Source organism: Pygoscelis adeliae, unplaced genomic scaffold, assembly GCF_000699105.1.
Source record: "Pygoscelis adeliae isolate BGI_AS28 unplaced genomic scaffold, ASM69910v1 Scaffold113, whole genome shotgun sequence".
Classification (NCBI taxonomy): domain Eukaryota; kingdom Metazoa; phylum Chordata; class Aves; order Sphenisciformes; family Spheniscidae; genus Pygoscelis; species Pygoscelis adeliae.
In genome coordinates this window covers 13,851,240-13,864,494 of record NW_008825108.1, presented here as the reverse complement: position 1 = coordinate 13,864,494, position 13,255 = coordinate 13,851,240, and the positions used below count along the sequence as shown (strand labels likewise).

General features: G+C 37.2%; 1 protein-coding gene across 5 annotated transcripts in view; it reads left to right on the top strand.

Moving 5' to 3' along the window:
* PPHLN1 (periphilin 1) overlaps positions 1–13,255 on the top strand; it is a 69,439-nt gene that overhangs the window by 14,406 nt on the left and 41,778 nt on the right. For 3 of the 5 annotated variants that reach the window (XM_009327610.1, XM_009327607.1, XM_009327606.1), the window contains one exon: positions 10,125–10,339. In XM_009327610.1, coding sequence (XP_009325885.1) covers positions 10,125–10,339 — 215 coding nt within the window. Of the gene's footprint in view, positions 1–10,124; positions 10,382–13,255 lie in introns of all 5 variants that reach the window. The other 2 variants (XM_009327609.1, XM_009327608.1) reach the window with 1 other exon arrangement.

Here is a 13,255-nt window from a genome sequence, read left to right as displayed (position 1 = left end):
AGAAGGGAGTCTCCCTTCGAGTCCAGACAACTACTGTTAGGGTGGGCATCTAACTAAATCATTTCAACGATCAGCTAGTGAATTGGATTAATGAATGTAGTCATGGCTTTCTCAGGACGGGGAGTATTGTCACAGAGGACTTGTACATAATTTCCCTTAGGAAGATAAATGCTTCATCTCTTCGATTCCAAGGACTTGTTTGTTATATTTTTAATATACTAAACATTTCAGGGAATTTAATTCCCATTGAGAGAGGGTGGGAATACTAGGATGATCTTTGCTTAGATGTTGTTTCTTTACATGAATGCAAGTTGTTTCGCCCTCCCCTCCTTAACTGACAAAATGAGATGTGCTCTAAATTTCAGTAGGGGAGAGGAAAAAGTTTGGTGTTATTGACAGTATAGGCATCCTTTTGTTAAGCATTTTGCTGCAAAGAGAAAATTTTTGATATGTCATTTCCACCTACTGCTGCGTTTGAGTGTGTTATGATCTACATCTGAGAAAAAGTTCCTCAATAAAGCAATTCCATGATCTCATGCCGTTGGTATTATTTTTAAAAGGTGATGCTATTTTAGCATGCTAACAAATTATTCTTAATGTTAGTCTTGACATTTATTCATGATATGTATTTGCATAACCATTCAAGGTTCTTTCCCATGTATATGAAGCTTTGTAGTATTAGTTTGTGAGTTGATAACAAATGCTTTTGTCTAAGTGGAACTGAATATTGATGCGATGACATGCAACAGTGTTGTGTCAGCCAGCTGTGGGAATGTCTTTCTCTTCTAAAATCTGAGTTTGAACAGTTGCATTGTGTTAAATGAAGTCCTACCTTACCTAGTCTAGTATGCCTCATTATTTTTGGAAATATGTTTGAGAGTGTGTTTATGTAATTTGGAAGTAGAATGGAAAAGGTATTTTAATGTATTGACTTACAGAATCATAGAATGGTTTGGGTTGGAAGGGACCTTTGAAGGTCATCTAGTCCAACCCCCCTGCCATGGGCAGGGACATCTTCAACTAGATCAGGCTGCTCAGAGCCCTGTCCAACCTGACCTTGAATGTTGCCAGGGATGGGGCATCCACCACCTCTCTGGGCAACCTGTGCCAGTGTTTCACCACCCTCAGTGTAAAAAATGTCTTCCTTATATCTAGTCTGAATCTACCCTCCTTTAGTTTAAAGCCATTCCCCCTTGTTCTGTCGCAACAGGCCTTGCTAAAAAGTCTGTCCCCATCTTTCTTATAAGCCCCTTTTAAGTACTGAAAAGCCGCAATAAGGTCTCCCCAAAGCCTTCTCTTCTCCAGGCTGAACAACCCCAACTCTCTCAGCCTTTCTTCACAGGAGAGGTGTTCCATCCCCCTGATCATTTTTGTGGCCCTCCTCTGGACCCGGCTCCAACAGGTCCAAGTCTTTCTCGTACTTCTTGACTCCAGAGTTGGATGCACTACTCCAGGTGGGGTCTCACCAGAGCAGAGTAGAGGGGCAAAGCAATTCAGGTTTGATGAGGTAGTAAACTCAGTATGTGTTCTACAATTTTTATCTTACTTGATGCATTTTTTTGGAAGAATCTTGTACAAGGATTATCTAAGTATTTCTTTACTGAAAGAGTGGTTAAACATTGGAACAGGCTGCCCAGGGAAGTGGTTGAGTCACCATCCCTGGAGATATTTAAAAGACGTGTAGATGAGGCGCTTAGGGACATGGTTTAGTGGGCATGGTGGTGTTGGGTTGACGGTTGGACTCGACGACCTTAGAGGTCTTTTCCAACCTTAATGATTCTATGATTCTAAGTAAGGCAAAGGACTATGTTAACAGAGGAGATTGAAGTGACAAGCAATGAATTATCTTATTCAGAAACTCTCTCTTCAGCTACTGCTACTTCTGTCCCTTACTAAAACTTGTCTCTGCTAAGCAGTAGTCTGTTTAAAAGTTTATCTTTGAATCTACATTTATTACAGCTGGAATATTGTGTTTTCAGTGTTGCTTAGATATGTATGTCTTATTTTTAGAAAAAAATATTTATTCCTTCTTTGAGTCTTGCTGATGCTAACCTTAACTACTCTAAAATTCTGCCAAGGGACCTATTTTATTTATCATAAATAAATAGAAGTCATGAATGCAGTAGGGAGACTGATCTTCCTACAGTAAAAATCTACTTCCACAGTAGTTTAAACCTATCTAAGCTGGTGCCATTCTAGTCCTTCCCTCTCCCTGGTACTGTTTCAGGTGTTTGTGCTCTTCAGTGAGTTGGTCCTGCATGCTAACCCACCACAATCAATTAAATAATTATCTACCAGTTTGGTTGCCTGAGAGAAAATATTGGTGCCAGGTTAGGCATGGAGTGGGAATACGGATTCAAGGAAGGTTGAGAAGATTAGGATTGTAGCAGCACCACTTTGAATCAGTATGACTTGTCATGGAGGTGCACTCTGAAGTTAACTGTTATTAAATCACTGAAATAACTGAAGGCACACAGTAGTTGCAAAAGGATTTTTAATAAGGGATTTACCGAGGTAGTGTGGCTTGTCTCCGTGTTAAATATGTTCAAGTAAGTGCTGTTTGTAATATATGGGAAATGGCAAAAAAAAAAAAAGGAAAGAGATATTCATGTATATTACAGTGATTGTAAACTGTAATCAAAGTGAAAGGAAAAAGCAAACTGGGGAAAAAAAAAGATGAAGCTACATGGCTGAATATAAGAGGAAATGTCTGTCTTAGCTTGGGGCTTTCTGATTTTGAACAAAATACATACTTGACAGGAAGAAATGAGATCAAATAAAGAAAAAAAACATTATGGACAATAAATTTTTTCTTCATATACATATAATCCCTTTTATCTTGAGAAATCCAAAAACAGAGGTAGTTTGCTAACTTTTATTTAAGTTTGCTATGTAGAAGTCTGTACTACTATTACAAAACTTTGGGGTATAAGCAAATGAAACCTGTTTGACCTAATTGCTTCAAATTTCACTTTAATTTAAGAATAAAAACAGCGATTTGTGGAGCATTTTTCTGATACAGAGAAAAACGGAGTGTTTTTCTGATTTATAGATCTCATTAAGGGATTTGGAAAGAGAAGAAAACGAAATATAATAAGGGTATTGTGTGTCAGTATTACTGACATAAGGTATTGCTGCTTACAAACCTGTTCCACAACTTGCTCTTTCCTTTTGCAGCTTTTTATTCATAGTGTTAGAAAGTTAACCACAAGGGTTGATCAAATCAGTATATACTACTACAGTACACTACTTGTTGCTTTCTCTTAAGTATCAATGAACTAATGGCATTCTGCAGCATACCGATGAAAAGCCTTAGGAGCTCCTTTAGCAGATATTTCATGGCTTCTGGGTTCTTCTATTTAAGAATTTTCAAGATAACCTTTGAGAAAGAGAGTAATAGCTTGCTGAACATAAGATTCACTTATGCCCCTAAAAATATAGTGCAAAAATATTTCCTTCTTTTTCAGATACTTAGTGTGTATGTTAGACAAATGCTTGCCTACATTGAATTGCTTGGCAAGCACTGACTGTGAAGTAAAAAACAAAACAAACCCCCAAAACCCCAAAGAAACCCCCCACCACTCCCCCCCCAAAAAAAACCCCCAAAACAACACCACCCCCCCAAACCCAACCCCCCAAAAACCTTCTTTTGTTCAGAAATTTGGCAATATAAAGTTGCATGACTCTAAACAGCGCGTATTTTTCTCCACAGTCTCATGTCATTTCCCACACTGATTTAGAAGATCTTTAAAAAATAAATTATTAAAAAATTTCCATAGAGCTGTTTACTTGTGTTTCATAGCACGTTACTGTCCATAAATGCTTGTTCTCAATACCTTTATGCTTGCTTTGGGTAGTACTTGGGAATTTTTTCCGTCTCCCACCCCATCAACCCCACAATTTGGTACCACAGGGAAACTTTTTAAAGTTCTTTCCCATGTGCTGGTCTCAGTGCCTAAGGCAGGATGACAGTAAATGTGCAAACATCTACTTAGGAAGGTCTGTCCCATTAGAACTTTCTCTAGAAGCAATAATGATGACGAGTTTCTCTGGTCTGTTATGGTATCAGGAAAAAAAATAAGAGTATATGAAGATACCATATCTTGCTTCCTGTCTTCCTTCCAATTTTAAGCTTGTATATTGAGATAGAAGATTTGAATGGTTTCCGTTTTGAATTAAGTCTGTTTAGGAATTGATTCAGTTGCTACTATATTGAGAAGTTTATTCCTCAACATAGTTATCTGAACTGCTTGACTGTTCTGGGATGACATGCTGCTCAGAAAGTCGAGAATAGGAAATCTGGCCCAACAGTAGTGTCTGACAGAAAATATTTTATCAGTGAAATTCTGTGCTGTTGTAATTGCTGTAGCTGTTAATAGAAATTGTAACTTGGTCCATCACTTTAAGCAAATATGCACTCTGGAACTTTAGACCTATGATTTATTTTCTATTGTAGAGAAATTGCAGGGACTTACTAAGCCCTTGTTTTTGAAAAGAAGCCAAGATCGCATGCATTTGAATGCAGTTATTTTGTCTACTTTGCTCTTGATTTGTCTAATTAACGTATTTTGTCTTTATTCTGCACACAGTTGTATAAAGCTGTTTGCTCTTAATTCTTTGGAACTTAAATCTGTGTTTTCCTGGACTCTAACTCTTTATTTCTTTCTTGTTCTTCTGTCCTAATCTGTATGCTTGACCATAGTTTCTCTCTGTTAGATAATAGAAAGAGAGTTTGAATTTAAATATACTTTTATTGTGTGGGCTTATCTTCCAGCAAGTTTAATAAAGTACATTATCGATGACAGTAGAAAAGAGGATACTCTTTACTAAGGATAAAGAGGAGTGTAATCTGATTTCCAGTTTCAGCTGAAGTGCATAGCTTCACTATTCAATTAAAGAACATAAAAGCCATTTCTCTCTAATGTTGCTATAATATTCAAGTTGTCTTAGTTTTTATTCCCTGATCTGTCATGACATCCCAAGGTGGGGGGCGGGGAGATGGGTTTAGTAGCTTTCTTGTTGAGTGAGGTGGACAAGTGGCATCAGCATGGAGTTTTGGTGTTTGCGTATGATGACTTCAGTAGTCCTACATGCAGCATAAAAGTCATGAAGCATTTATATATTTTTAATTTTTTGTTGTACATTTGGTATATCTAGTTATCCTTCTCTTCTGTGAGATTTACTATTGTTCTGCAATGCCTGTTCCCTTTTGCCTTCATGTGAAAAGCTGTTAATAAGATTACATTGACTAGACATAATTATGTTACTTGCATTTGCTTTAAATGAAATTATCACAAGTACTGCAGTTACTCGCTTAGTCATAAAACATTGAAAACCAGTTGTCATAAGAAGTCTGTCATCATTTCAAATGTTCAAATGAAAGACAGTGGAACCAGATGCAATTACTTATATCTACAAAGGTGTAATTCACTGTATTGTTTTAGTTTATGATAAATCAGCATAAAGATCTTTGGACAATAACAAGAGATTATAGTAAGTCTCTAAAGGAGAATTAAAGTAAATTGTTGGTTTGTTGCACAAACATGTATTGTGTACTTTGGAAAGGAAGGGAATGAGTTCTGGGAGAGAGGGTGGTGGCTGGAATCTTCCACTGCCTACATTTACTTTGAAGATGTTAAAGGTAGAGGTGTCCTTGACTCTTCGTGTTTGCTTTTTGGATATATAACACAGCAAATCTTTTGAGAAACTTAGAGGTCAGGGGTGTAGTATATTTTATGAAATGTTTTCCACATCATCTGAATCACATTGATAGCTCTATTAGCCCCTGCAGTGTCCTGACAAGGAAGGCAAGAGGATTTTTTATTTTGCTTCACTCTTTCTCCCCCTTCCCCTCGCCTGTGTGTTATGAGACAGAGAAAGTGTATTGAGTTAAGAAGCATGGTTCAGATTTTGTCTGTTTTATCTCTTTGCACTGAAGTCTGGTGTCTTAGAAGATATGTATAATTCCCTCAATTTATTTATAAAATTGTGTGAGTTACTTTTAGGCGAGGTTAGTAATCGAGCGCAAGCCTATAAATGGAATGAGTAACCCCTTTGACAATAGCAATAATCTTTCTCAGATGGAAGGGGTCACATAAACTTCTCTGACTTTTTATCTAGGTGATAGACTGCACTCACCTGTGAGTTACTGAAAGAACCTACAGTTTCTGCTCCACAGCGATATGCTGTTGAGTTGCCAGTCTCTTCAGTGCAATGTCAAAAGTGTGAGTTATGTCCTCTATGGCTGGAGCACATCATAGATTAATGTTTTAGTTGAAAAGATGGATGTCTGTATTGGGATGTAGAAGTCCAAAATAATAGTAAGCATGAAGTATTGTACACAGTTGCCCAGTAGAATGAATTCAAGAGAGCGAACAGATTCCTCTTACAAATAAAACTTTTTCCCATATTGCATGTGATGTGCTTCATGTACCCAAGTACACCTCCGTTCCAGGCATTTCATAGCCCTCAGTTTCCCACAACGTTGCTGCTGAATGGCTTGCTGGGCTTAAAACGGTAGGGAGGGATGAGACCAGAAGTACTCAGTGTGGTAGTGGTAGCTTAGGAAAGGTGGTGTCTCTGATCCTTTGGCGACAGAAAATTGCCCCTGTGTTGTATTCCCTTGGTCTCCTGCTATGCCGAAAGCCATACCTTTGCCTATTCCGTATTTGTGTTTTTTCCTCCAGGAAACTGGAACTGATGGTTAACTGAAATAACTCTCAGGCTTGTGCTCTTCCCTAAGTTGCCCTTGGTGGATGGTGTATCAGGGTATGGCTGTTTACTTATAAAATTTCAGGAGCTCATCCAAGATTGTCAGCTTTAGTGAGAATTTAATGCTCAAGTTTCATGGAGGTTAAAAATGCTAATACTTCCTGTTGCAACACTGCTGAGAGAACTAAATTGTGCTTTCAGGACTAAGTGTGAGATGTGAATACAAAGTATAAAGATAAGAGGGATCCTATGTAAAAGGGATTAATCCTGTATTTGTTACTAAGGGCAGTAGTTCTATTTTAAAGTTACAGCCAAGCACAAAATTTTGCATCTCTATTAAATATTGTCCCTGCTCAATAAACCTTTTGAGTATGTGTTGGAATCTGAAGCATGTGCTTAACTGCTTTGCTGAATTGGGGCCTTCATCACCAAATTGCAGGTGTATGTTAGCTTAAGTATTTAAGGGAAAAAAAAAAAGCAAAACAATGCTTATTTTGTTCTGTTCAGTGTAGTTTGTTACATTAATGGAAAACACCAGAAATGCTGTGCGGTTGCTGTGCTGTCCAAAACAGATTTACTATAGTTAATGGCTTGAGTGTTCAGTATGAGATAGGGTCCAGTTAAGAATGAACACGGAGTGATGAAATGAAAATTTAAAAAATGAAAGTGAGATTCTACTTCTTTGTGCATAGTACTATTGTAGAATGAGGCTTTTAAATGTTTTCCTGTTTAAAAGTGTGTTTCAATGATATTTTGTAAATTATGTGACTATTAGAGCATGTATTATATGTGTGCAATAGCTGGGGCTCTGTAAACACTTCCATAATAAACTTCTCTGTATACTAGGGCTTAATAACTTGCTCATAAAAATGTGCTTTGGGCATGAAAGTGGTGTACTGGTCTGCCAGAAAGCTTGTGCTTTAAAAATAAGTAAGATTATTTAAAGAGAGAGATTTAGAAGGAAACTGAAGAAAAAGTGTGCTGTACCTAACTCATTCCTAATAAATATTTGATCAATATGTTCTTTAATAAATAAAAAAACCCCACTTAACTAGACAAAGTAGTTCGGTGCTGAGCTAATCTTTCTAAGTATACTTCAAGTCTGAACTTTCACTTTAAGTCTATTGCTACCTGAAATGTTCATACTAGTAACGTAGATAAAGCGTTAGTTCCCTATTTTCGGCTACATCTCATAGGTTTGAGAACTTGCCTGGCTTCTTTAGATTTCTTTTTGCTAAATTTAAGTGGACAAAGGGGTTTGAGTGTTTCTTCATTAAACTTGTTTTCTCAGTCTCTGATAATTTCAGTTGTTTCCTTCTGGAAAGTCTCCTGTTAATCTACACATTTCCTAGAGAGTGGTGTCCAAAGCTGGGCACATTGCTCTTAGGCCTTTGAAGAAAGCAGGAGGATTATCCTTCTGTGTATTCTGGGGTGCTTCATTCTTTGATGTAAGTATCTATACAATGGCTACTGTGTAGATGTTGTTAAATAGAGTACTATTTAACAATTCCTTAATTGTTTCTTTTGCTGGCTCACTTGGGGAGAAGAAAGTGTCGCAATAAACAGAAGAAAACATGTTTAGAAAGGAAAGGAATATTGATTTTTAGCACACCTGTTAGATATAAATCCATGTAACATTGTCCTGTATCAGTTTTGGTATGCAGACCTGTAAAATACGCTTTTCTGTAAGATAAGATACCTATAAAAGGCCTGTGGTCTGTTAACAGTGAGGTAATTATTTAAGTGTAAAACCTGGCTTTGCTTCACTGGCTTTTTTACTGAAAACCAGGGTGGCTGAGAGCTATTGATTCATACTTCAGTTTCGTATGAAAATTTTCAAAATAAAGATTTATTTTCCTAATACTTGATTCCATCTGGAATTGGAGAAATAAGCTGAAGGATTTCTGTATTTTTACTGGCTATGCCCCTGCCCCGATGATTTTTCTGTTGCAGAATAACCTCAATGTTGCTTGTGGGATGTTTGCTCGTAGAAGCAGAACCACTCATGCAGATGTGCTTTCCATGCAAAAAGTAAATCAGCACTGTATAAAACACATCAATGTAATAGGGTTTGTATTACTGTGGTGCTACCTGTGCAGTTTCAGTAGTCCAAAACACCTTTGGCACACTGAAGTCCTTTGTTACCTGTCACAAATGTGGGCCTGTAACACGCTGTAGGAATTGTACACTAGAGGGCTTTTTTCCTTTTCTCCACCAACATAATCAGCTATAGCTACATTGTGCTAAATGAGACCACCAGATCTTTGCTTGTCTTTGTGAGACGTTCCCTTACTTAAAATATTGGACTGTGTTGAGAAATAGGAGAGAAAAGCAGTGAAATAAGATACATTCTGGCTTACTATAAATGCTATGAAGTCTTTATTTTTACTTAGCAATGCTGTGGAGAAGCTGAGAAGTACTTGCTTCTCTTAGCAATGTGTCTTCCAACCAAGGCAAATGTCACAAGGCTAGATTCAGTGGGTGTTCGCTTGCATGTTTGTTAGCTTTGAGATTCTTTAGGAGAAGTTCAATTTGATACTGGTTTTTTTTACCTTTACATATATATGTATATTAATATAATCTGCAGGTAACCAGGACGTCTGGAGTATGGTCTGGAGTAACAATATATAAATTTAGTAGAAAGTTTTGGTGTTTACTAGATTATGGTTTCAAATCAGTTGGGTTTCATGTAATACTGACTGCGTCTGTGGCATTTTACAGTAAAGCTCAAAATGAATATTGTGTACTGTGGAAGACATAGACTTTTTAGTAGGTATAAATCTTCATATTTTCATCCAGGGTTTGACCTTGGGTGGATACATAGGCTTGAGCATAGATAGTCTGCAGTTTTCCTTTTGTCCTTGTTGGATATAAACTGAAATCCCTCAATGATATTTCCCACAGGAAGGTGTGTGAAATCAAATGAGGGACATAATCCCTTGAAAATAAGGGTAAGAGAAAAATAGAGTTGAAAACCAGCCAAATAGTGTGAGCAATATTTACATATGCATTTTTAGCTGTTGTAAATTAAAGCTTAATTTCCAGGTGAAGTGGAGTGTGGAGTGAATTTGAAGAAATAAAATGTGAGAGTCCCAGTTTCTTGAATGTCTCTTCTCTTATATTTTAGCTGTATTATTGAGAAGAAGAAAGGAATTAGCTTCTAGCGATGAAGTAGTTGAATGAAATCTGAAAAAAATTACATACATATACATATATTTTTCTACTTTCCTACTTGTTTTTCATTTGTTGCCTAGTACTGTAACAATGCTGAAGATTTAAGATGTGTTCTGCAGATGACAGCTAACCTATTTGTATTTACCAGACATAAAATGTTGCCATTGTATTATCTAGTGCTGTTCCACAAACATCAGAAGGATAACTAAGTAACTTTTATTTTTCTGTTGTTTTCAAAGGGACGTCAGAGATGGCTTCAGAAGAAAAAGCTTCTATCCTTCTCATTATATGAGAGAGCGATCCCCTCATAAGAGGGACTCTCCTTTCTTCAGGGAATCGCCAGGGAGCCGAAGGGATTCTCCGCACAGCAGATCTGGCTCTAGTGTCAGCAGCAGGAGCTACTCTCCTGAAAGAAGCAAAGCCTATCCTTTCCACCAGTCCCAGCATAGCAGAAGTATGTCATCTTTACATAAAAGAAATATTTCTTCTCAGCAAGGTAATGCTGGATTAATGACGAGAACTGGTTAGCGAGGTGAAACTGCAACTCGCTCTATAAGCCCTTTTTCTTTACATGCTGTCTTTTACAAGGAGAAAACTGGACGTTTTGTTCCAATTATGTGTTGTCTGCTCTTTGGTTGTTTCGTTGTACTCTCTGTTCCCTTATGTATTTCATGTGGGAGATTGTAGGTGTTATTTCAGTAGCAGCTCTAGACTGACTAGGAGTTTCAGCTGCACAGCTTTTTCTAGCATCGTATGTTGTTCTCCTTTTAGCATCAGCTGCTTCTGTTACTTCTTTATGTGCTTCACTGGATTCCCTTACAAGAGACTTTGCTGTCTTCTATAGCAGATGAAGACTTTTCTTCCTGCAACCAGGGGAAAAGAGGGGTTAAAAAAATTGGAGAAATTAAAGTACATGCTGCTACTTGTTACATTTTCTGAAAATGTTCTTAGCCCTGTATTATTAGGGTTTTGAAGCTGGTTATTTTTTAGCAATTTCATCTCATTGTCAGATTCTCTCAAATCTTGCTTTCCTCATAGAAATGTGAAACATCTCGGTCAAATCTATACTGTTTATGTTCTTCTTTTAAAAGCTTGGCTGTTAATCTTCCCCAGAAATCTAATGAATCATCTGGTCTGAAAATATTTAAGGCTTTCCTATTTAAATAATTTGGGGGAAAAAAAAAAAGGCAAAATTGCCTTTTTTAGTATACTACAATGTTAGCCACTGCTGTTTGTACAGCTTATGTAAATTAATCCGATTTGATTTCCCTTTCTGCAAATGCTTTCTAGTGAACTATACAAACCTACTGTTCATTTTGGCAGCTTTTAAAAAATTAATTAGATTTTTTTTATTCACTGATAGGCATATTGTGTGTTTCCAGAGTGGCACACCGGACCATTACGTGGCATTTCTTGCCAAAAAAGATCTTGCGGAGTTTAGTTAACATTGTTTAAATATTGAGAAATCATTTCACTCCTTGTAGAATACAAATTATCTTTCTAGCTCATCATTGCAATTCTTTTAACATTTTGTAGCAATACTCAGTGAATATGAATTCCTTTAAGTGTAGAAGAGGAAGAGAAAAATACGATATTCAACTAAGTTTGTAGAAGTGTTATAGATGTGCAGATCATAATTACCAGGAACAGGAAAAAATTGTTGTGAGAAACCATATAAAATTTTGGAATGTTTCAGAGTTTTCCTAAAATTTTGAGCCGACTTCTATCATATTGGCAGAATTACTTGAACAGTAGTGGAGGTAGCGAAATAAAGCAGGGTTCTTCACAAACCAGAAAAGATGCTGGTCAAGAGAGGAGGTTATGTTTAGGTCTGTAGCTTTTGGGATTTTTTTCCAGTTGCATGGTTAAACACCTCTCCCCATCATTTTTAAATCAGTTTTAAGAGACCAGATGGCTTGTACACTGGACTATTTCTTTATAACTGCCTGTTCCCTGGAAAACAGTACTACTAAACTGTTCCTCTAGATGACTGAATTAAAATGGCTTACTGGCCTATTTATACCAATGGCAAGGTATAAATGGCTTAAATAATACTTTTAGAATTGTGTTTGAATATGATTTGTCTTAGGTAAGCTCATGTATTACATATTTAAAAGGAACATAAAGTGGGACATATTTCATATATGTCAGCAGTACATTTTAGTTTACTTAAATGGATTTACAACACGCGAAGTATATACTATTTCATGCAGAACTTATAATACGGCGTCTTTTTAAATATCGTAATACTGTTTAAAATCATGGTGTCTGAGCCACTTTGGCCTCGTGACTTCCACTGAAGGAGGAATATTACATGCTCTCCAGCCCTTCATAAATTAGGATAAATACAGGATTTGAACAAAGAAAACTAGGGGGACGTAAAGAAGCTTGGTAAAGGGAGGGAAGGGCTGATGGGAAAGGACAGGCATTCAGCTGTAGTGGGAGAGCATAGAGAGAAGCAGGGTAGTATTCCTTCACCGGCCCAGTCGGTAAGGGGTCTGTAGAGTGGTATGCCGAGGAGATGCAAGAAGGCAAGTAGTGGTGCTCGGAAAGCATCGTGTTTGATTGTACAAGTAGGGCTTGTGGGTTCAAAATAGCCACACGCATTCAGAAAAAATGGCCTAATAATGTCTCCACATTAAATGGTGGTTTCTCTCTCTGCTTAACTTTGAATAATTTACTGCCACTTGTATCAGCTTATTTCACCTATTCAAGCGCAAACATATAATCCACTCAACTGAGATAATCGTTAAAGAGTCCAGCGTGATGAAGGAGGCATGTAGGAGGCAGAGTTAGAGTAGTCTGTAAATTTAAAAGGGGGTAGCTCATCCATGGGGCTGAAAAGCAGGTATCACAGGAGCAAAACTTCTGTGTTACTTGGTGGTGTCAAGGGAGACATACTGTGCTTTGGGGAGTGTGACAGATTAAAGACATGATTATTTCTATATTCACGTTTTTGGTTTTGTCATATACTTTGTATTTATAGGAACTTTTAATTTTTCACAGTTTTTCTTTTTGCTATTTCTTTTCATTGTTAAAGAGCTTTTTTAGTTAAAGGTAATTCCTAATTCACCTTTTGGTTTATGGCTACTAGAAATTCTTAAATAAGGCTGCTTGCTATGTTCTTAAGTATGCTCTCCATTTAGTGTGATCTTCGAATTGAGGGTTAAAGTGCTCTTTGGAACGTTTGCTTTTGCCAGAGTAACTTCTCCAGCGATTTTCAGTGGCATTTTTGAAAGCCCCATCAGTAGCTGTGAAGATTTTTGCATGAATTAGTAGTCCTTCAACATCATAGCAGTAACTCACTTGCCTCTAACACTGAGCAGAGATGAGCAGGTGTTTGATCTTTGCTTTGTATTAGGTCTACACT